Raw genomic sequence first — 23,461 nt, forward strand, 5'->3', positions numbered from 1 at the left:
TAGGCGCGCAGCGGCACGATGAAGTTGTACAGCCCGTTGCCGGCCGTCTCCGCAGAGACGATGATGAGTTTGTTCTTGAAGCCGTAGGCCTTGGCGTCCTCGTAGCTGTTGTGTTTGCAGCCCTGCGGGCCCCCCCAGTCACACTCGGGCCTCTGGCGGCGGGCGGGGGGCTGGGCGAGTCGCGGGGTCCCCCAGCACTCCCAGGGCGCCCCTTGGCAAACAACCTTATCCCACTCCACAGCCCCTTCCCAGCAGTGAAGCCTTATGGCAGCCACGCTGGCCGGCAGGCCCCGCGCTGCGCCCTCAGACCCCGCGCTGCGCTCACAGGCCCCACGCTGCACCCACAGACCCCGCGCTGCACTCACAGGCCCCACGCTGCGCCCTCAGACCCCGCGCTGCACTCACAGGCCCCACGCTGCGCCCTCAGACCCTGCGCTGCGCTCACAGGCCCCACGCTGCACCCACAGACCCCGCGCTGCACTCACAGGCCCTACGCTGCGCCCTCAGACCCCGCACTGCACTCACAGGCCCCACGCTGCGCCCTCAGACCCTGCGCTGCGCTCACAGGCCCCACGCTGCACCCACAGACCCCGCGCTGTGCTCACAGGCCCCACGCTGCACCCACAGACCCCGCGCTGCACTCACAGGCCCCGCGCTGCGCCCACAGGCCCCACGCTGCGCCCTCAGACCCCGCGCTGCGCTCACAGGCCCCACGCTGCGCCCTCAGACCCTGCGCTGCGCTCACAGGCCCCGCGCTGCACCCATAGACTCCACGCTGGCCGGTAGGCCCCCATGGCCGTGTCTACATTCAGCTGCTACACATCAGCCCACCGTGTGGGGAGAGCCGTGCACTCGGGTCAAGGCAGGGTGAGATAACCCTGGGGTGCAGACGTCTGTGTGGAGAGAGTTTTAGCACGTAGCTTTTAGTTTAGAATACAAATGTGCATGCACATTTGTGTGTGCAGATGTGCGTGTATGCATGTGCCTGTGTGCATGTATCTGTTCACGCGAGCCTGTGTGCCTTGTGCATGTGTGTCCCTGTGTGCATGCGAGCCTGTGTGCCTGTGTGTGCCTGTGTGCGTGTGTGTGCCTGTGAGCCTGTGCGTGCACGTGAGCCTGTGTGCGCACATGTGTACGTGTGAGCGTTCCAGGGCAGCTAGCACCCCCGGTGCCTGGACCACGCTCTAAGCACCATTTCCTGCTGAACGACGGGGCTCCCTGAGAAATGGCTGAGTCTGCGGCTGACGCAGGGAAATCCCAGGCGAGGCCAGAAGGTCTGGGCTTAGAACACGGAAGTGCCCAAAGCATGAGGGGACCTGCTGGAAGGACCCAGAAGCCAGCTGGAAGGGCCCACTGCGCAGGCGAGGAAGCCCGAGCACCGGCACGACAAAGCGTAACCAGCCTTGCTGCAACGAGGAACTGATCAGAGCTTGAAATGAAGCGAGGCCCCTGAGCGCACGCCGAGAGACGTGAACCAAGACAGGTGCGTGGGGAGAAGGGCTCTTCCTGCAGCAGACCACGGACAAGGCGACACGAGGGGAGGGCCGGCCCAGAAGGACGCCTGGGCGCCGGAGCCAGCGGGGGACGCTCGACGGGGGGCAGCTACGGGGCCTCACGCGCCCCCTCCCCATTTCCTTAGTAGCTGCGCAGGGAGGGGCAGGCGCCGGCTCTGCCGAGGGTCGAGGCGGGTGCCCTGAGCCCAGGATGTGCCGCCCCGTGGGCCTCCAAAGGCCCGAATGCAGAAGCTGAACCGAATCCCCTGGAAACGGCAGAAAAACCCGGGGGAGGAGCCGCATCCCCGCGGCTGGCCTGCGCCCTCCAAACACCCAGGAACGTTCCGGACCAAAGGAGACCAAGTGTGGCCAGCGGCCCTGGGTGGGACCCTGGAGCGGGGCGGTCCCCTAGGGGTCCGCGGGCGGCCCACGTGGGCCCCAGGCGACGCTGGGCCCACGTTGCCGCGCTGCGAGAGCGAAGGTCCTCGGTCTTTCAAACGCGTGCAGGCGTCCGGGGTAGAGGGGCCCGCGGCACCAGTTTGCTCTCAGATGTTTCCAAAAAGATACACGCATGGCGTGCAGAGTTGCGGGGCGCGCCTCGGCCCCGGGTGAGGTTGCTTGGGTCTGCGGGGGCCCGTGTACCCCGGCCCTGTGCCGCAGCAGGCAGTCAGCAGCGGCGAGGCCCCGGGCGGGGGGCCGCACTCACCTTGTCCAGCCGGAGGCAGCAGAAGGGCGCCTTTGCGGGCAGCAGGTGGCACAGCGTGGGGGAGCTGCCGATGTAGGGCGAGTTGGGGGGGTAGCCCTTGACGTACCTGGGGGGCAGGGGCACCTCAGCACCGCGCCCAGCTCGGCTCCCGGGTCCCCACACCCTGCCCAAGGCCCCCGGCCCGTAGGGAGGGCCCCCGGGCTGGGCCTGCGGCTCCCTGGTCTCCCCACCTGAGGACCCCGTGGGCAGCCACGGCCAGGGTGGGCCGGGGAGGCCAACTCTGCCCCTGCAGGGCCCCGGCTGGCTCGGGCGAGGCTGGACGCCCGGGGCCCCTCATGGCTGCCCCCCTTCCCGGGCCGCTGGGGCAGGGCTGGAGCACCCCCAGGGCTGCCCCTCAGCCCCCGTGGGGGCGGGCGTGGGTGGCTACACCCTGGGACTGTGTGTGTCCCTGGGAGCCTGGGTGAGACTCACAGCAAATGCACAACATGCATCTACTCACCCACAAACACACACCACACATAACACAGACATACAGACACACGTGCTGACACAGCACACACGGACGCACAACAGGCACAGGCACAGTACATGGGTACACACAGACAACACACACATGGGTGTGTAGAACACATGGACACATGCGACACACGAGTGTACACCCAATACATGCAAAACACATGGACACACACAGACCCATAACACACCTGGGAACACAGAGACACACTCAACACACACCTACGGACACACAGACACACACAACATGCAGCTGTACATACCTGGACACACAGAGACAAATACACAACACACAGGGGGACATAGACGTGGACACCAACCCCAGAGATGCTCAGAGATGCACGATACACAGGACGAGACACAACACACACAACCCCCACACCCTGCATCTTCCCCCCGCCCCGTCTGTTTGTCTCACACAGGAGCTCATCAGACAAGACCCCCAGGGTGAGGCCAAGGGTGTGGCCCAAAGGGCAGCCCCCCACCCCTGCTGGTGCCCTGGGCTGCGCTGGCCCCCAGCCCCCTGCCCCCAGCCCCCCGCCCCTGCTGGTGCCCTGGGCCGCGCTGGCCCCCAGCCCCCCCGCCCCCAGCCCCCCGCCCCTGCTGGTGCCCTGGGCTGTGCTGGCCCCCAGCTGGCCGCGCCCGTGTCCTGGGCCCTGAGTGGAGCTGGCCACTCGCTCTGGCTCCAGCTGGAGCCCCTCAGCCCCAGAGCTGCAGTCTGCATCCCCCGGACCCCCACCCTGAGGCCGGTTGTAGCCAGGTGCAGGGAGGACGGTGGCCGTGCTGGTGGTTCCGACTCAAGCCCGGGGGCTGTGAATTGCTCCGGGGCCTCCCGCCCTGGGTGCTGCCTGCCTGGGGCTCTGACCTCTGGGCCCAGCTCTGACCTCTGGGCCCCCCCCCCCGGCTCCATGGTCCTGAGGTCCTGGGTCCCCTCGTACTCGCTACAGGGGCTGGTGGAATGGGCAGGGCCAGACCCTGTCCTGGGTGCCCGCCCCAGCACGCGCGGCCCCTACTGCTGTGTCCCTGTGCGCACCTGCCAGCCCTGAGGGAGGGGGCCTCGCCCCAGTCGCTCAGGACCCCTGCCTGAGACCCCCCAAACTGAGAGGGAGGAGAGCAGCCTGGCAGACGCCTGCCGCCTGGGGTGGGAGCGGCTCCTGCGCCTCGGTGGCCGACCCCCCGGGGGACAGCAGCCTGTGTGCCGGGGTCTCCAGAATACTGCACTTGCCAGAAGGGCTTTCCGCGCCCCTTCGGAAGCAGCGGGCACGCAGGGCAGCTGCCTCCCGGCCGTGAGCGCCCCCTCCTGCACGGCTCCCTGCCCGCCTTCCCGCCCGCGGGTCCCTGCTGCCCCCCGGCACTGGGTCCCGCTGAGCCCCGGGGCGGGCACTCACTCCACCGCTGAGAGCCCCTCGTCGTCCGACGGCGTCGCCTCGTCCTCCGACTGGTCGCTCAGGAGGTCGCAGGGCAGCAGGGCCGAGCTGTCGGCCAGCTCCAGCACGGGCGCAATGCTGGGCCGCCGGCTGCCCGAGCCGTTCTCCGTGGGCAGCGCCAGCTTGCCGCCGCCCGCCCCGCTCGGCGAGGGCCGGCACTCCGTGTTCTGCAGGTCCATGGCCACCGTCCCTGCAACGGAGCGGGTGAGCCTGGCCGCAGCCCCGCAGGCTCGCCGGGGACAGCGGGTGGCCAGGGCGGGGGTGGGTGCAGTGGGCTTCAGAGACCCCCGTGGTCGCGGCCTCCCAGCCGGGGGGCCCCGGGTGCCTCTCCAAGTCCCGGTTTCCCTGTGGTACGACGGAGGCAACGGCCTCCCTGGGTCGTGGTGACGCTGGCCGAGGACCCCCAGGTCCCTGGCACGTGGTCACCTCCCAGCCACTGAGGGTCCTTTAGAGCACCCAGAAGCCATGATCTGGGAGCCCCCCAGGGAGGCTCTAGGCCTGTGGCATACAGTAGGTGCTCAATAGTGTCAGCCCTGCTCATGGTCAAGCTCGTACCTGGCACTGTCCATGGGTCTGCAGCCCCGGGCACCATCTGGCCCGTCCCTGCCCCTAACTGTCCCCCAGGGAGGGCCCGGAGGGGCACCCTGCCATTGGGTGGGGTACGGTGGGGGCAGGACACAGCCACTTCCTGCTCAGGGGGTAGCGAGATCCACCCGGGTCCCCCCAAAGCTGTCGGCCTGGGCCCTAGAGGGGTGGCGAAGGTTCATGGAGACGGAAGGTGCCGGAGAAGGCCTGACCTCACCCAGGGGCTCCCGGGGGCCCCGTGGGCCTGAGGGTTTGGCTCTACTCATGGGAGCTTCCAGCTCAGCCACCCCGTCCCCCCCAGGCCCCTCACCCACCAGGAGGCCGGCCCAGGCTCTCAGGGACCCCTGACCCAGCGGCGGGGGCTGCCTCCCCAGGCAGGTGCTCGGACACGGGGGTCCCAGGAAATCACCGAGCGACGCCAACCCAGGAGGGAGGGCAGGGACGCTGTGCGGCAGAGGTGGAAACTGCGGCCAGGGGCCGCGGGCGGGGCCCGGGTCGCCCCCTCACCCATGGAGGCGATGATGCTGTGCACGGGCAGCCGCGAGGGCCCCGCGTAGAGCCCGCGGCCCGCCAGGCCCCTCCTCTTCTGCTTCTCCTCCTGCTTGAAGATGAAGGCCGAGTTCTCCTCCTTGGTGATGTTGATGTAGAAGCAGGTGTCCGAGGCGGCCAGCAGGTGCCGCGGCCCCGGGTTCAGCAGGATGCCCTTGCTGTCCTCGCGCTTCAGCCCCATGAGGCACACGCCGTACCTGCGCGGGGCCACGTTCCAGGAGGGGCGCCGCCGCGCCCCCGCCCCCGCGCCCCGCGCCCCGCGCCCCCGCCGGCGCCCCGCGCCCCGCGCCCCCGCCCCGCGCCCCCGCCCCGCGCCCCGCGCCCCGCGCCCCGCGCCCCCGCCGGCGCCCCGCGCCCCGCGCCCCCGCCCCGCGCCCCGCGCCCCCGCCCCGCGCCCCGCGCCCCGCGCCCCGCGCCCCGCGCCCCCGCTGGCGCGTACTTCTTGTGCGCGTGGAAGGCGGCGTAGGTGAAGCTCTTGCCCTCGTACTCGCGGAAGAACTTGCTGTCGCCCATGCGGATGTGGTAGACCTCGTTGCCCGAGCAGCGCCCGTACATGCGCTGCCACTGCTCGGGGGACTCCTGGCCCTCCCTGCGGGGGCGGGGCGTCACCACAGGCCCCGCCCCCAGCCCCCAGGCCCCGCCCCTGCTACCAGGCCCCGCCCCACAGCAGGGCCCGCCCCTAGGCCCATCAGGCCCCGCCCCCAGTCCCCATCAGGCCCCGCCCCTGCTACAGGACCCCCCCTCTGCAGGCCCCCCAGCCGCCCTGCCAGGCCCCACCCCCGCTACAGGATGCCCACCCCTGCTACCAGGCCCCCCACAGCCCCAGCTCTCCTGCCCGCCTCCGACCCCTCCCTTCACCCGCGGCGTCCCCGCCCCCGCAGCGAGGCCCCGCCCCTGCCCCTTAGGGACCCCTCACCTGAACCCTGACGGCCCCCAGGCCAGGCCCCCTCGTCTCCCTGGAAGGCAGTCACACGCCTTCCTGCCCAAGCCCCCAGCCCCACCCCTGTGCCGGGAGGGTCCTCAGGGCTCTGCCCCCACCCCCCGCCCCCCGGGCTGTGCCTCCTCTCCCTGTGAGGGTCGCTCAGCGGCTGAGCAGTGCGGTCCATGGGGCGGGGCCGCCAGGGCTGGGGAGGGGTCCCCGCGGGGGGGCGGGCACTCACTGGCCGCGGGACGTGTGCACCAGCAGCGTGATGAGCGTGGAGGTGGCGGGGCAGATGCAGTTGAGCGCCAGCAGCGCGTACTTGCACTCCTCTTCGCACACCACGTGGTCTGCGGACACGAGCGGGGCCTCTGCATCTCGCGGGCCCTCCTTGGTGGTCCCCGACCGCCCCTTCCCCCTCCAGGCGCCCCCCACAGCCTCTCCACCGCCCCTCTCTCCACCACCCCCAGCAGCCGCCGCGCTTTGAGAGTTTGGAGCGTCTGCTGCTTCGGGGTTTGTCTTGAGGTGAGCGCAGGGCTGGGTGGGCCCTGCTCACCTGCCCCCAGGTGCCCAGCTCACCTGTGTCAGCTGTCTCCCCCATCGGTGCCCACCTTGGCTCAGGGAAGGTGCTCATCAGAGCTTTCACCTCCCCGCCCTTGGCTCCTGCCCTTACCCATCCCGGGGTCCTGGGACCCCCACACAGGATGGTTCCTCTCAGAAGGCTGGACCCCCACGGGCTTCCCCCAGGGGTGGTGAGGACGGAGATCCAGTGACCCCAGCCACCAAGGGCGGCAGAGGGGGGACTGCCCAGCCGCAGCCACAGGGACCCGTGACACCAAGCATGCCCCGTCCCCCCAGCCTCCAGGTGCGTGCTCCCCTGGGCACGCATGCCCGCCCCCTCCCACGCACCGGCAAACTTGACGTGGAACTTGTTCTCGGGCTTGAGGATCTGCACGTAGAGGGGGCAGTTGGGCGCAAAGTCCTTCACGGCCCAGGCGCGCAGGATGGTCTGGTGGTCCTGGCGGGCGGGGCAGGGTCAAGGTGGGTGGCCCCAGAAGGGCTGGGGGGCTCTGCCCTTGGGGGGCCCCACCAGGGCACTCACGGCCGCGGTGCGGTCCACCTCGTTGCGGCTGCTGAGGATGAAGCAGGCCTCGCCGTTGTCCATCCTGCAAAGCACCAGCCGAGAGCTGCCCTCCCTGGGGTCTCTGAGAGGCGGGGGGGCGGGGGGGGTAGGCCGGGCAGCCTGGCTGGGGAGGGGGCAGGGGGCAGACGGCAGGGAAGGCGTCCTGGAGGAGGGGGTTGGAGAGGCAGCTGGGCCTTGAAGTGGGGGCAGGGGAGTTGTGAGCGAGCAGGGGGAGGGGCTGAGCCTGAGAACAGATGGGGGGCCCCTCCTCCCCCCATGGGGGTCCTAACCGCTGGGCCCAGTTGAAGCCTCTCCTGGGACCTGACCCAGGCCAGAGCCCCAGCCTTGGGCTAGGAGAGGCCGAGGGCTCCCGGGGCCAACTCCCGGCCGGGCCGGTGGGGGACAGAGGCTCACGGGGGCGGTCTGGACTGGGTGGGCACGGAGCCGGGATGGCCACCCGCCCTGCCCCCTGGGGAGCCGGCTCGCACCCGGCAGGTGGCTGGGCGGGTCGGCTCAGGGCACCGGGCGTGCGGCCCCCACCCTCGTCCCGAGGGCCCCGGGAAGCTGCCGCCTCGGGGCTGGGGTTGGGCGGGCGGGGGGCCCGGTGACACTCACTTGGCCCGCAGCAGGTCCTGGTCCTTGAGCGCGGAGCCCTGCAGGTAGATGACCCGCTGGGACCACAGCGGGATCTGCAGCACCCGGCGCACCTGGCTGTCCATCTCCGCCGGGCACAGGATCACCACGTAGTGGTCCTGTGGGAGGTGGCCATCTGCCCTCTGCACCACCCACCCCACTCTACCGGACAGGGGAAACTGAGGCTGGGGGTGCTGGGAGGCGGGCCTGGCGTGGCCCTCCTGGGCTGGGGCTGCTCGGGGGTGGGGGCCCGGGGAGGCCAGTCTGTGGGGTCTGGGAAGGCTGCTGGGGGAGGTAGGGCTGGGGGCTGCCCCGGGGGACCCTGGAGGGTGCCCGCACCCACCTGGAGCCGGGGGTGGGCATAGAACTCGTTGAGGAAATCCATGAGCAGGTCGATCTTGAGTGAGCTGACGCACAGGATCACGTGCTTCTCCGTCTGCGCCCGGTGGCGGCTGTAGTTGCCCCCCGACTTCTGCCGCTCCATCCACAGGTAGACGAGCTCCTCGAACTGCGGGCACAGCGCACAGCGCCAGGGCTGGGTCGGGGCTGCCAGGGGCGCGGCGCGGGGGCCGGCCGTGGGCGACCGTGACGTGGGGAGGGGTTCCTTCCCGCGCGAAGCCAGGACCAAGCGGACGCCAGATCCTGGGACAGCGCGGAGTGGGGCCGCGGCCGGAGCCGGCGGGCAGCGCTGGTGCCCGAAGAGGGGCACGCGGGAGGAGCTCAGCACCGCAGAGGCCGGGCTCAGGAGGGTGCTGCTGTGTGCGGGAGACGCCGCAGAGGGCGTGGGGGGCTGAGTGGACGTCGAAGGCTGAGCTCTGGACACTCGGATGCTGGCGAGGCCTTTGGAGCTTCGCCTCAGCCCCTGAGGCTCGTTTTGGGGTAACCTGAAACTCCGCCGGGACGCCTCACAACAGAGTTAGGGCCTGCTCTTCTGTTAGCGTGTCACCCGAAGGGTAGCAGCTGCGCGGCCCAGGAGCACCCCTTTTACACGTGTCATTACAACCCCCTCCCTCCGTGGACTGCCTGGGTCCTCCGGGAAAGTCCCCGAGTAAATGGGCTGTCCCCGTGAGGTCTGCTTGTATTGGTCAGCTTTGCTGCGGTAACAGGTGAGCCCCTAACCCCGGGGCTTCTGCACAAAGGAGTGCGAGGTGCCCAGGCTCCGTGTTAGCAGCTCCCGAATCCCTCCCCTTCCTTGATCCGGGTGGGAGAGGGGCCCAGGTTTGGGACACGCCCCCACGTGTTGGGGGCGGAGCCTGAAGCCACCCACGTGAGCTGGGCGTCACCAGCCTGAGGACGCCGCCCGCCCCCCTTCCTGGGTGCGAGTGTTGGGTTTTGAGTTTGGGTTTTGAGACTTGCTTTCAATTAAGGAACAGGGAGGTGTGTAAACCTGGGCGAGGCGTGGACGGGCAGGGCGGCCGCGGGGCCTGCGGGAGGCCCGGGCGCTGTCCGCGGTGCTGATCCCTCCCCGGGGGCTTGGCTTCGCCTCTCGGCCCGCTAGGGCGCTCGGGTCTGGGGGCGAGCGCCGGGCCGTGAGAGCCTCCGGCTTCTCCCCTCTCCAGCATCGAGTCCATCGCTTACGTGGCTCGTTTGTGAACCCACGGCAGGCAGCCAGAGCCAGAGCCACCGCGGTTCCCTGCGCCAGGCTCCGGCCGTTTGTGTAAACGTGATGCCCTCGATAACGCAGCGAGCGCCGACCTCGGCCAGGCCTCGTGAGGCGACAAGACGCCTAGGTGGTCCCGGGACGCAGAAATTCAGAACGGAGAGGCGGGCGGTGCAGGTTGGGGACTCTGCCGCCGGACCTTGGGTGCGAGCCCCACCTCCCGTGGGCCGTGCGGCCTGGCCAAGTCAGAGAGCCTCTCTGAGCCTCCATTTCCTCATCTGCAAAATGGGAAACGGATGCCTGATCCTGGGGCTGCGGTCGTGGGTGGAGACGCTCAGCCTGTCCGGCAGGAGGGCACGTCCCTGGAGGTCAGCTATTGCACTGTGTCCAGGAAGGGGCACTGGGGGGCACTGTCATCACCTTCCCTCAGGGGTCAGCTGGGTCACTGAACTGCAGGCGGGAACAAAGGAGGTCCAGAGCCGTCCCTCTTGGCACCGACAGGTACCCAGTCTTTCCAAATTAATCAGGAGGAGGCAGGAAGCTGCCCCAAGGGAAGGCTGCTCCCAGTCCCCATCACTGCCCAGTCCCAACCCTGCCGGGGGCTGTGCGCCTGCCCGGGCCTGTGTCCTGCCGGCCCTGTGTCCTGCCTGTGTCAGACTGGGCGTGTGGCCAAGGGGACATGAGAAGGGGCAGCGCACCTGCTCTGACGCAGCTTGGAGAGCAGCTCCCCTGTGCGGGGTGTGTCCCAAATCTGGGCCCTGCTCCTGCCCGGATCGAGGAGGGGAAGGGACTCAGGAGTGGGCCCCCAGCTGGCGGCGGGACCCCGCTGACTTGGAGCTCAGGCACCTCTCACTCCTTTGTACAGAAGCCACGGGGCTGGGGGCTCACCTGTTACCCAGCAAAGCTGACTGATGCAACCAGACTGTGCAGGGCCCATCTGCTCGCAGACTTTCCCTGAGGGGCCCAGGCATGGTTGCAAGGAAGACCATGGAGGGAGGGGACCGCAGGCACGCGAGGAAGCAGAACTTGGGGCGGGGGCCGCAGGCTCAGAGCTGTGGATGCAGGAGAGGAAGACGGAGTCCCTGCCCGGCTGCTCACCCTGGCTGGAGTCTGAATGACGGGGACAGAGCTGCAGCGGTGTAATTTGGGTTTGGACGCGGCACAGTTGGGGGTTCATTGGGCCTGCGATCACCATCTGGGGGCGGAGAGATTCCTGCCGAAGGCCCCGACATGTCGGTGAGAACTCGTGACCCGGGGACCCCGCCCCGGCCCTGGCTGAGAAAGCGCCCGCTTCCGTCTTCACTGGAAGTGAACTGGGGTCTGCGGGCACAGGGCCCATCTCCTCTCTGGGCTGGGCGCCGGGGTCAGGACCACAGTGGACCCCCTTTGTCGGGGTTCTGAGCGATGTGCCCCCTGAAGGGAGGGTCCCAGGGCGAGGTGACAGTCACACTCCCCCCTGTGGCCGGGGCTCGGGGGCCCGAATGAGGGGGACGCCCCCATGCCGACCTGCACCACGGCCTCAGCACCTGCGGAGCTACTCGTCCCCCCCAGTCCCTGACCGCCAAGACACCTCCATCTCCAGGGTCCACGCTGCACCCCGGGGGCTTTTTAAAGCACCGGCCAGACCCAGGACGGGTCCCACGGACCCCTCCAGCCCCTCCCTCTGGCTGCGCCCTCTGTCCTTTGACCGGCCGGGCTTGGTCCTGCCCCATGGCCCTGGCCCTCCCTGTCCTCTGGCCTCTGCTCTCATGTCCCCTCCTCAAAGGGGCATCTCCTTCTCACGTCCGCCCTCAGCAACAGCCCCAGCTGGATGGTGGCATCGGGAGCTGTGGACACCCCAGCACCTAGGCCTCTGCTGAGTCCCCAACAGCCGCCTGGTAGAAAGTTCTAGAATAAAAGAACTGATGAACGGGGCATAAGCAAATGCCCAAGGCTGAGACAACCCCAACGTTACGCAAAGGGCAGGGAGAAGTAGCCTCTTGCTCAGCCGGCAAGGCGGCTGCGAACGGGGCCCCGAAGCGGGGCGCCATCCAGGAACGGAAGTCAGCAAGTCCCCAGGCACCAAGAGAAAAGCAGGAGCCTGCCTAAAATATTAGTAAACTGGGGAAGTGGATGTGGCTCAACTGATAGAGAGTCCGCCTACCACATGGGGGGTCCAGGGTTCAAACCCAGGGCCTCCTTGACCCACGTGATGAGCTGGCTCATGCACAGTACTGATGTGCGCAAGGAGTGCTGTGCCATGCTGGGGTGTCCCCTGCGTAGGGGAGCCCCACACAGGAATGCACCCTGCAAGGAGAGCCGCCCCACATGAGAAAAGTACAGCCTGCCCAGGAATGGTGCTGCACACACGGAGAGCTGACACAACAAGATGATGCAACAAAAAGAAACACAGATTCTGGGTGCTGCTGATAATTCAAGCAGACACAGACGAACACACAGTGAATGGACAGAGAGAGCAGACAACGGGGGCGAAGGGGAGAGAAATAAAAAAAGCCAAATCTTAAAAGCACGAGCAGCAAAAGAACAAATAGATAAATGGGACTTCCTCAAAGTTAAAGCCTTCTGCACCTCAAAGGAGTTTGTCAAGAAAGTAAAAAGGGAACCCACACAATGGGAGAAAATATTTGGCAACCATATATCTGATAAGAGACTTATAACTTGCATATATAAAGAACTCATATATCTTGAAAACAAAAAGATAAACAACCCATTTAAAAAATGGGAAAAAAATTTAAACAGACACTTCTCCAAAGAAGAAATACAAATGGCTAAAAAGCACATGAAAAAATGCTCCAAATCTCTAGCTATCAGGGAAATGCAAATCAAAACTACAATGAGATACCATCTTACTCCCATAAGATTGGCAGCTATGAAAAAAACAGAAGACTACAAATGCTGGAGAGGAGGTGAAGAAAGGGGAACACTCATCCACTGCTGGTGGGAATGCAGAAGGATCCAACCATTCTGGAGGACAGTTTGGCGGTTTCTCAAAAAACTAACCATAGATTTGCCATATGACCCAGCAATACCACTGCTGGGTATATACCCATCAGAACTGAAAACAAGGACACAGACAGATATATGCACACCAATGTTCACAGCAGCATTGTTTACTATCGCCAAAAGTTGGAATCAATCCAAATGTCCATCAACAGACGAGTGGATCAATAAAATGTGGTATATACACACAATGGAATACTACTCGGCTGTAAGAACAAATACACTACAAACAAACGTGATAACATGGATGAACCTTGAGAATCTTATGTTGAGTGAAGCAACCCAGGCATTGAAGGACAAATACTACATGACCTCAATGATATGAAATAAGCAAACTGCCTCAGAGAGCTAGAGTGTGGAAAAGAGGCTTACAGGAAATCGGGGGGTGGAGGAAGGATGTGAGTTAACGTCTGCAGGGTTGGAATCTGTGATGAGCTGGCGGTAAGTATGAGCACAAAGAAGGGACAAAATGGGGGCAAGGGGTTACCTTCGGGTGGGGCTTTGTGGGTTTGAGGGGGGCTAGGGATGGGCGGATGGGTAATATTGCCCAAAAATTGGGGGGGGAGGGGCAACATACGAACATGGGAGAGTGTCAGGTGTTCGTTGAGAACAAAATGTTGAGAAAATCGTATCAAAGTATAAGTAGGAGGGTTACCTGTTTAGGATGCCCAGGGGGTATGGTCTGATGCGGGATGGACTCCGGGGGAATAGCTGAAGGCTCATTATGCCAAGGTGGCATTGGGAAGAGACCCAAGAAGTGAGAGTTGGGGTGGACCCACATCCTGGGGAGGACTAATGCCATCGAATAGAGAGAACTGTATCTCTCGTGAGAAAGGGTGGCTCCCAGGGCATTAGGGCAGTTGAGCAAGTCAGGCCCTGAACACTGTTGCAAGTATCTCTGGACATGGCTTCTCGGGAAATGGAGATTGGCTGTCGCTGTGGGTCCCAAGGGGAGGGGAAAATGGATGTTGAATTGATGGAACCAAGGTAAATGTGGGGTAAGAGAGGTGTTTTGTGAGAGTACACGAAGATGAATATAAAACATGTAATATTACACCAAAAACATATAAGGGACGACAGACTAATAATGTAAACCATAAGGCAAAACATAGGATAACTAAAAAATTTAGAAGACTGTACAATCTAAAGTATGGACCACATAGTAAGCACAGATGTCACCTTGTTTGAAAGCTATTGTCTCGGAATCTGTACATCAGTTTCAGGAAATAGGATATGAACAAGTTAAGAGATTATTGCTGTGGAAGGGAAAAGGCTTTACGGTGAATCTGGGGAAGTACTGTATATTGTATATATGAATTTCGGTGATCTAAGACTCTTGTGAAGCTGACATTATGTTGGGATTCACTTTACGGGAAGTTTTGGATCACAGAGTGGTTCAACAATGGCAGCGGAGGAATACTGATATAGGATGTTATTGACAGGATATATATGGTTGACAGGGAGTTATACAGGGCATATGCCCAGGGTATATAGTAATGTCTAGATATACTCATAGTGGAAACAATTAAAAACAACAGCTGGGGGGGTACTGGGCCCCTGGCTGGGGGGTCACTGTTGTGGACCCTGGGGGAGCAGCGGCAGTCCCCCAGGTGCAACGGCAAGAACCAGGAAGGAAGGAGGGCCCAACAGTGGGCTCCTGATACTTATGGCTATGCTTTTGAGCCTATACACCTGCAATAAGAATAAGGCCTAGAGTAGCATTGTGCCTGGGAGTTTCCTCCTGACAGCCTTCATGTTACTCAAATGTGGCCACTCTCACAGCCAAACTCAGCATGTAGATGCAGTGCATTCCCCCCAGCGTGGGACATGACACCCGGGGATGAGCCTCCCTGGCACCGAGGGATCACTACCACATACCAGCTGAAGATGCAACTAGAAAATGACCTTGAATTAAAGGTTCAACACGGATCAGCAGAATATCCCTGTCTACATATAATAACATGACTTCAAAATGCTGTTTGACCTAATGTAAAGGGGAAATGGAAAGGAGAAATGAGAATATAAGGCTATGAGTCTCTAAAAAAGAGTCTGGAGGTTGTCAGAAGGAATGCCCTTATGCACATCTGAGCAGAGTCTGAGAGACAGATAAAGTAGATACAACCCCAGGTATTGGTTCTTTTGAGGAATAAAGAGACCCACGAGTTCTATGGTCATGGCAGATGGGGTTCACTGCCATGGCAGATGGCCCTTCTTTGGAGCTGGTGTTTCTGCGTGATAGAATTGGACTCAGAGGGGATCTCTTTTCACAAGACTTACATGCTACTTTATTGGAATTGTAGTTGGTGCTGGGGTTTTAGATATATTTAGGGGATTTGAATCTCTGGACTGATAATATGACACCCAGGCCCAGAGCCTCAACAGACATCAGCTCCTACACTTTGATTTATTGGACTTACCCCACTCAGCTAACATGGAGTTGAAGAATGTCAACCACCACAACATGGAGCCTAGAGTGTCTACAACTGAAAGCAGGAGGATTGCATCCAGTATCCATGTGGAATCTAAGCCCCCACTTGACATAGATGTGCAATGGACACAACCAATCCAATGTCCACAGAGAAAATGTGGAATGGGTGTGGGAAGGGTAGCCATGGTGGCTGCTGGGTTTGGGGAATGGGAGGAAGAGATGAGATGTGGAGGCGTTTTCAGGACTTGGATTTGTCCTGGGTGGTGCTTCACAGACAATTACGGGACATTGTACATCCCCCCAGAGTCCACTGGATGGAACATGGGAGAGTGTGGGCTATGATGTGGACCATTGACTAGGGGAGCAGTGATGCCCAAAGATGTACTTACCAGGTGCAATGGATGTGTCATGATGATGGGAGAGAGTGTTGCTGTGGGGGGAGTGGGGGGTGGGGGCGGTGGTGTTGAATGGGACCTCATATTTTTTTAATGTAATTTTTAAAAAATAAATAATTAAAAAAAAAAAGCCAAATCTTAAAAAAAAAAAAAAATTAGCAAACCGGATCAGGCAGCACATCCCGAGCTGGGACGTGAGGATGGCTGAGCACTAGAGCACCTGTGCCCACGGCTGACAACGGCAGAACCTTCCAGAAAACCCCTTATGCTCTCACCAGTGGGCTCACTGAAAGCACGGGATTACAAACAGCAAACGAGGAAGAAGCAGGGGTTCCTCTGCTGAGGGAGTGTGTCTACCCCCAAGGTCTCGGGAAGCTGGGGGAGCTGAGGCTGCCCCCCGCCCCTGCTTCGGCCCCACGGCCCGGAAGCCCCGGTCGGCTGGGAAGACGGGAAAGGAGAAGTAGAAGGTGTGGGGACTGGGAGGACGGCACAGAAGCCGCACAGCTCAGACAAGTCTACCGTCACCTGGAAACCGAGCGCCGAGAGCGCCGCGGAGAAAGCCGTGTGCCCGAGAAGAAAGAGGAAGCGGTCCCCCACGGCAGCCACGAAGACGACGTTCCCGGGGGACCACGGAACAATGTCGAGACACTGGAGAACGGCGAGGAGACGGGGAGACCCAAACCCGCAGAGAGGCCGCTCTCCCCTCCTCCTCTGAGCTGGCCAAGCGTGATTCTAACGAAACCCCAGCGTGGGAGGAACGTGGCGAGTCTGAAATTCCACCAGGAAGCGGGAGGAGCTGAGGAGCTGAGAAGTGCGGGGAGCGAAAGGGGCCTGCCTCCCCGACATCGGGGCTTTCTAGAGCGGTCGCAGCTAAGATGTGGGGTGTCGGGGCACAAGGCACGAATGGACCAGATCAGGGCTCCAGGCACACAAGGAAACGGGCAGGTGGCCAGAGGGGCTTTGCCGAAGGTGAGACGCCCAGGGCACGGCCTTGAAGACTGTGCTCGCTCTGGAGGTGGCAGAGGCGCGGGGTCGGCTGTGAGGCAAATGCCACTTCCACCTCTGCCGCTGGATGCCTCGCCTGCCTCACCCTAGCCCGGCTCTGACAATGAAGCCAGCAGGGAAAGGACAGTCCAGGGCAGTGGGACCCATGTGGCAACGAGACGGCTTTGACCTCCTGCCCTACACCATGGTCAGTACCGGGGACTGAAAACCTGTACGTGAAAAGCAAGACTTGAAAGATTTAGGAGAAAATAGGTGTAGCAGTTTGGCATTGTTTATGAATTCCATAAAGAGCTCTTGGGTGGTGCCTGTAAACCGTCTGTTCCTCTGGGTGTATTAGATCGTACTGAGTTCAGAGTTTTCACCTTCACTTGATTAAATTATGATTAAGGCTTTGACTGGGCCATGTCGGTAGGACGTTGAGTCCCCGCCCCCTTGGTGGGTGGACACTCATTGAGAAAACAGCACGGCAGGGGAGAGCGTCTGAGTTTTGATGCTGGAGCTCTGGAGAGAGCCGAGCGGATGGCGGCCTCCAGCTGAGAGCAGCAGGAGCTGGGACCGCGGCGCCCAGGAGGAAGAGGGGGCCGGGCCCTGGCAGCTGGCAGCAGCCTCGCTGCTCCAACCGGGGCGGCGTGTAAGGTAGCTTAGGCTTCACGGCCTGGTAAGTGTGAGCGTCCCCTCAATAAACGCCCTTTCTCGGAGCCAGCCGCGCTCGGGTCTCCGTGCCAGCACCCTCTGGGAGGCTGACCCTAGAGGCCAGGTTTACGAGGCAGGGCCTGACTTCTTAGATAACACAGGACGAAACCTAAGGAAAGGGGGCGATCTGGCTGCCTCCAAATCAAGACTGGCCGTGCAAGGACGGCGAGCAGCCATGGCAGAAGACGACGCGTGTGACCGGGGGCTGGTGTCTGGGTCAGCGAGGACTCGAGCCAGCCCCGGGGGCGCCGCAGCCTCGGAGGATGCGGCAAAGTCCCGAGTGGGCAGCTCACGGCAGAACTCCACGGCCGTCCGTCCAGGGAGCACCACGCCCACGGCACAGGCCAGAGGAGGGGGCTGCAGACGGCCAGGGAGCTGCCCATGCTGGGTGCGTGAGGGTGGGGACCGGGGGCCTCCCCCGGAGCTGGCGGGGGAGGGCGGTGGAACAGCCTCAGCTCCGCAGGACACGCCACAGAGCCGCCAGGCCCCCGCCGGGGCGGCCGCGCTAACGCACTTCACCTGCCAGTGACGATGGCCAGACGAGCTGGACGGACACACAGCCCCGACCGCTGCACCTGCCCCCCACACAACACCCCTGCGGGGACCCAGGGGGCCGCCAGCTCCCAGCCCGGGCAGTGGCCAGCACAGCAGGACAGGCCTGAGTGGGACAGGCCTTCTCGCACGCTTGAAGAGCGAGAGATAATGGTTTAAGAAATGAAAGGACTGAGTCCAACCTGGAATGTCTGTTTGAAGGTGGCAGGGAAGGCCTGGGTGCCCAGTGGGGGCGGGGAGGAGGGGGCCCCGCGGGAGAAGGAGGGGGAGGTGAAACCGCGCAGGCGCGTGGGCGTGACAGCCGGAACAGGGTGGGGGCCTGGAGGGGCCTCGGAGGGGCATCTCCTCTCCTGCAGGTGACAAGTGCGGACGGGGGGCGGCTGGGGCTCCAGGGCTCAGTGGGGGGGGGGGGCAGGCTGCTGCACCCCGGCCCCGAGGGCGCCTCTGCCGCACGCCCCGGGAGGGAGGGGGCGGTGCGCGGCTCTGGAGAGGCCGGCAGCCCCTGCAGGATGCCCTGGTTTATGAGACCCCGACGGAGACCCCACCAAGGCCCTCCACGGAGCAGGACCCCTCACCCCAGGACCTGGGCTCTCCGGCCCGCTGGCCAGGAGGGGGTCCAGCTCGCAGCCCCGCGGCCCCAGTCCTACCCTTCATGGGTCTGGCCCTTCATTGGTCTGGACAGAGAGGGCCTGGGGGCGGGCCCTGGGGTGGGCTGGAGGCGGGGCCCGGGAGGTCTGGGGGCGGGACCCGGTAGTTGGGGGCGGGGCTGGGGCTGGGGCGTGAGCGCGACACCCACCTGCAGTGGGAGCACCACGAGGGCCACGCAGATCATGACAACCACCAGCAGCTGGGACGGCCAGATCTTGGGCGTGACGTCGCCGTAGCCCACGGTGGAGAAGGTGACGATGCAGAAGTAGAAGGACGTCAGCAGGGACAGGTTCTCGCCCGCGCGCTCCAGGTGCTGGATGCCGCAGGTCCTGGGACCCGAGGGAGGTGAGGGGCTGCGCCCGCCCGGGATCCCCCGGCCTCCGCCTCCTCAGAGGGGCTGCCCCCAGGCCCTCGTCACCAGAACTCGGCAACGAGCCGCCCAGGGGGCTCGGAGTCACCCATGGGGCATGGGCGCCGGGGGCCAGGCAGGGTGCAGGGCAGGTGTGTGGGGGGCTCTGCCCACCTACAGGTGGACTCTAGCCCCCGAGTGTCCGAGTGCTCAGACAGCTCTGAGCAGACCCCAGCCCCTGTCCCCAGCCCAGCTCCTTGGCACAAAGCCGGACGGCTCTTTTGGGCTCCGTCACTCTAATTTCCATCTGAGCCCAGGTGGGTGGGCTGACGGTGGGAGTGGGGGTCATTTGGCCCCGGCCCCCCCCCAGGGGAATCACCTGGAGCCTTGGTCCCTCACCTAGGGAATGGGGGTGACCCCAGTGCCATGCCTTGGTGGCTGTGAGGCTGGACAGGGCAGGACGGGGACCTGCGGTGCTGGGAACTTGTTTCTCCTCTGGAGACTCCACATCTCCTTCCCACAGGTAGGGGGGCTGGGGTTAGGGCCTGGGGGGCGCCGCTGGCACAACCGGCCCACAGCCAGTGCACGGGGACCCCTGGGTGGGGAGAGGGGCGCTGGAGGGCACGAGGCTGTTACCCAGCGAGATGGGGACCCTGCAGAAGGCTGCCCAGTCCTGCCTCTGCTGAGGCTGGGGGTGGGCCATGAAGAAGGGGAGGCGGGGAACAGTGGGTGGCACGTCCCCTGCACCTTTGGCTGGGGACAGGAAGGGCCAGGGGCTCAGAGCCCCCTCCCAAAGAGCACGGGCAAGGTGGGGGCAGCCGGGCGGCCCTCTGGCTGTATTGGCCCCTCCGTCTTTCACCCAGCTGCCCCCAGATGCTGCTCCGGCTGGACCACCAGGCCAGCCCCCCGCCCCGGGAGCCCCCCCCACCCCCCTGTATCCCCGGGCCGTGAGGCGCTGGGCCTGGGGCTGCCTCCCGGTCCTGCGGCTGGACCCGGCGCCCGCCCGCGCTGCGGCCCTGGCTGGACCCGGCCCCCGCCCGCGCTGTGGCCCTGGCCCCGCGGGCCCTGGCGCCCACTCACCCCGTGAAGACGAGGCAGAGCAGCGTGCAGAAGAGGATGAGCACCTGGTTGAACATGGCCGACTGGCTGCGCAGGATGGCGCGGTGGAAGTCGTTCTGCGGGCGGCGCGGTCGTTGCCTCAGAGCACCCCCGCGGCGCCCAGACCTGCCCGGCCGCCGGCCCCTCCGCTGGCCGCTAAGACCCCAGAGGCGGGAGGACTGGAAGCCGCGGCCCGCCCCCCGCGCCCCCCGGCTCCCCTCTCCTGGGGCGACGCCTGCCCTGCCTCTGTCACGGGGCGGGGGTCCGGGCCGGGGATGTGACGGCGCTGCGCCGCTCAGGGAGGAGGTCGTGGCCTCGGCGACGGGACTGGCACGGGGTAGGGGATCGAGCCCAAGGGGCTGGGCTCGGGGGCCGCCCGCTCGCGGCTGCGTGGCCTTGGCAAGGCCCCCCCCCCCGCAGCCGTTTATTTCCAGGCTTGCGAAAAGCCAGGTGCCCAGACGCCCGGTCTCCTCCCGCGTCACACTGAGGGCAGCCCTGGGTGGGAAGGACACGGGGGCTCGGGGGCCAGGGCGGCCCGGGCGGCGGCCTGGGGGTGTCGGGGGTGGGGGCGGCGGGGCTGGGGGGCCAGGGGCGGCGGGGCTGGGGGGCTGGAGGCACCGGGGATGGCGGGGGCCGGGGCCGGGGGCGGCGGGGCTGGGGGTGGGGGCGGGGGCCGGGGGGGGCGCCCGCTTACGATCATGTTCTCCAGGGCGTGCTTGGCCAGCCAGCAGTTGAGGAAGACGGGGATGAAGAGGTTCCGCAGGGGCGGCCAGAAGATCTGCAGGGGGGGCCGCGGTCAGGGGGGAGGGGGGCCGCGGGGCCAGGGGGGGAGGGCGCACCCACCGTGACGATGAAGGGCAGCGTGTTGACCATCTCCAGCACGAAGGAGACGCGGAAGACCTGCTCGCAGATGTTGCCCTGGGGACAGGACGGAGTGGGTGGGGGGCGGCAGAGAAGGACCACCCACCCGTGGCCAGGGAGTGGGGCTGGGAGAGGGGAGGGGTGCTGAGAAGGGAAGATGGGGGGCTGGGGGCTGGGTGGGGGGCGAGGGGGGGTCGCGGCGCTCACCTTGTAGCTGAGGTAAATGAGCAGCATCGTCTCCAGGAAGCTTATCACGGCCACGACGACCTGGGGGTCGGGGGCAGAGCAGCCTTGGGGGGGCGGAGCCCGGGGGGCTGGAGCCTGAGGACGGGCCTCGGGGTGCGTGGGTGGGGGTCTGCCTGCACCTCCACTGCCCAGACCCGGGGGCCAGGCCTGATGTGGAGCCAGAAAGCCTGGGCCACAGGCTCTCAGGGCAGGTACCCCACAGGGGACCAGACGACAAGGCAGGGAGGGGATGGAGGGCCAGACAGACGGAGGGGACTGTGAGCCAGACAGATGGAGGGGACTGTGAGCCAGACAGACAGAGGGGACAGCGGGTCAGACAGATGGGATGGCGAGCCAGACAGATGGACAGCAGGCCAGACAGATGGAGGGGACTGTGAGCCAGGCAGAGGGGACTGTGAGCCAGACAGACGGAGGGGACTGTGAGCCAGACAGATGGAGGGAACTGTGAGCCAGACAGATGGAGGGGACTGTGAGTCAGACAGATGGAGGGGACAACGAGCCAGACAGACGGACAGCGGGCCAGACAGATGGAGGGGATGGCAGGCCAGACAGATGGACAGCGGGCCAGACAGACAGAGGGGATGGTGGGTCAGACAGACAGAGGGGACAGCGGGCCAGGCAGACGGAGGGGACTGTGAGCCAGACAGATGGAGGGGACAGCGGGTCAGACAGACAGAGGGGACGGCAGGCCAGAGAGACGGAGGTGATGGTGAGCCAGATGGAGGGGATCATGAGCCAGACAGATGGAGGGGACTGCAAGCCAGACAGAGGGGACTGTGAGCCAGACAGATGGAGGGGACAGGGGACCATGAGCCAGACAGACGGAGGGGACAGCAGGCCAGACAGAGGGGACAGTGAGCCAGACAAATGGAGGGGACTGCGAGTCACATGGAGGGTAACAGAGGGGACAGTGAGCCAGACAGAGGGCACAGCACAGCGAGACAGGTGGAGGGGATGAGGAGCCAGAAAGATGGAGACAGTGAGCCAGAGAGATGAGGGGAGAGCAAGATGGAGGGGACGGTACAGCGGACAGAGGGTCAGTGAGAGAGACGGAGGGGACAGTGAGACAAGAGCCTGAGCTCCCGGCGCCTGGAAATCGTAGGAAAAGCCCCTGACCCTTGCCCCCTTCAGTGCCTAATGGCCCCAGGGGGAGGGGCCACATCCCAGCGGGGACGAGGGGCCCGTGGAGGGCTGGAGCAGCTCACCTGGATCACCCACAGAGTCATCTTCCTCTCCACCCACAGGATCGGGGCCCTGGCGGGAGAAGGGAGGTGAGTCTCCGGCCGGCTGGCAGAGGTGGTCCCCGCGCGCCCCAGGCTGCGGCTGCCGGCACCCTGCACCCCCGGCGCTCCCAGCTGCACGTGAGCCAGCTGTGAACTGGGCCTCCGTCCAACCTAAACGTGCTCCTCAGGGCTGCGTGGGGGGTAAGAGGGACGAGGGGGGAGGAGAGAGCCCCCCCCAGGAAGCCGGAGTGGGCCGCAGCTGAAAAAGCGGCTGAGCCCAGAGGGGCTCAGAGCAGGCCAGAGGCAGGAGCGGGGTCCAGCCAGCTTGTGCTGCCCACGTGGGAGGGCGGGCACCTGCTGTCTCCTTCACCCGCTCCTGCTGAGCCGTTAGGGGCTGCGGTCTGAAGCCAGTGCCCCATTCTGGTCACCGCACGGCCGTGGCCCTGAGGAGTGGCTGAGCATGTCCTCCCGGAACTTGGGGGTCAGGCCTGACGCCTCCAGCTGAGATGTCTCTAGGAAGCCCTGGGGCTCGCAGGCTGAGGCAGGGTTTCAGCCCTGAGAGGCTGGGCCATGTGAACCTCTGCCCCTCGCACCTGCCCGGCCCTGGACCTCAAGCAGGAGTCAGGCGGGGGGCAGGGTTGGCAGATGGGGCCAGGACGGCGAACTCACCAGTTGATCTCAGAGGACGACTCGTTGAAGGTGTAATTCTGCTTGGGGCAGCCCCAGCTGCGGAGAGAGACGGAGCTGGCCCAGCCCAGGCTCCCCACCCACAGCTCCCCCCGGGGCCCTTCCCAGCACTCGTGGCCTCAGGGGCAGCCCACTCCCCCTCTGCACAGACCCCCACCAGCAGGCAGGAAGAACCCCACGCCTGGGGAAAGGAGCCCCACAGCAGGAGGCAGGGCTCAGACAGCGCCGGGGGGCTCCGCCTCTGCTGACACAGGCCTCTGGGGGAGGCCGCTGCGGCCAGAGGCAGAGCACAGGGACACGGAGGGCAGGCCACCGCGACAAGCGGGGCAGGGAGCGCGAGCCAGGGGAGAGAGCTGCGCGCCTGCTCCTGGGGCGCTGGCTGTAGAGGACGCCCCCCACATCCCTGCCACTGCCAAGGACGAGCCTCTCCAAGCATGCTGGTTCTGACCCAGACTAACTGAGAGCAGGTCACTGCTCGGGGAGCTCCAGGGCGAGGGGCAGCCTCCTCCCGTTTCTCTCAACTGAACTAGTTTCCCTGAGCTTAAATGGGAAACCTGATTCCCACAAGACATGGCTGATCATCCTCCTGTCCATCTGCCCATCCATCCTCCTACCACCCATGCGTCCTTCCATCCATCCGCCCATCCATCCATCCTCCCATCCTTCCATCCATCCATCCACCCATCCTCTCGTTCTCCCACCAATCCACCATCCTCCCACCCACCCAT

The 23,461-nt window shown here is 64.8% G+C and overlaps 1 protein-coding gene across 1 annotated transcript in view; it reads right to left on the reverse strand.

Annotated features, from left to right (window-relative positions):
• Positions 1-5: 5 nt before the first annotated feature.
• LOC101419896 (potassium channel subfamily T member 1) overlaps positions 6-23,461 on the reverse strand; it is a gene marked incomplete at both ends in the record, with an annotated part of 29,159 nt that continues 5,703 nt past the window's right edge. Inside the window, 17 exons of the mRNA XM_058292950.2 lie at positions 6-122; positions 2,200-2,305; positions 4,101-4,329; positions 5,232-5,470; positions 5,713-5,862; positions 6,434-6,542; positions 7,102-7,210; positions 7,295-7,358; positions 7,931-8,067; positions 8,292-8,456; positions 18,418-18,598; positions 19,699-19,793; positions 20,411-20,494; positions 20,560-20,634; positions 20,785-20,844; positions 22,029-22,077; positions 22,716-22,772. Coding sequence (XP_058148933.2) covers positions 6-122; positions 2,200-2,305; positions 4,101-4,329; positions 5,232-5,470; positions 5,713-5,862; positions 6,434-6,542; positions 7,102-7,210; positions 7,295-7,358; positions 7,931-8,067; positions 8,292-8,456; positions 18,418-18,598; positions 19,699-19,793; positions 20,411-20,494; positions 20,560-20,634; positions 20,785-20,844; positions 22,029-22,077; positions 22,716-22,772 — 2,026 coding nt within the window. The remainder of the gene's footprint in view (positions 123-2,199; positions 2,306-4,100; positions 4,330-5,231; positions 5,471-5,712; positions 5,863-6,433; positions 6,543-7,101; positions 7,211-7,294; positions 7,359-7,930; positions 8,068-8,291; positions 8,457-18,417; positions 18,599-19,698; positions 19,794-20,410; positions 20,495-20,559; positions 20,635-20,784; positions 20,845-22,028; positions 22,078-22,715; positions 22,773-23,461) is intronic.

This window comes from Dasypus novemcinctus, unplaced genomic scaffold (assembly GCF_030445035.2).
Source record: "Dasypus novemcinctus isolate mDasNov1 unplaced genomic scaffold, mDasNov1.1.hap2 scaffold_638, whole genome shotgun sequence".
Classification (NCBI taxonomy): Eukaryota; Metazoa; Chordata; class Mammalia; order Cingulata; family Dasypodidae; genus Dasypus; species Dasypus novemcinctus.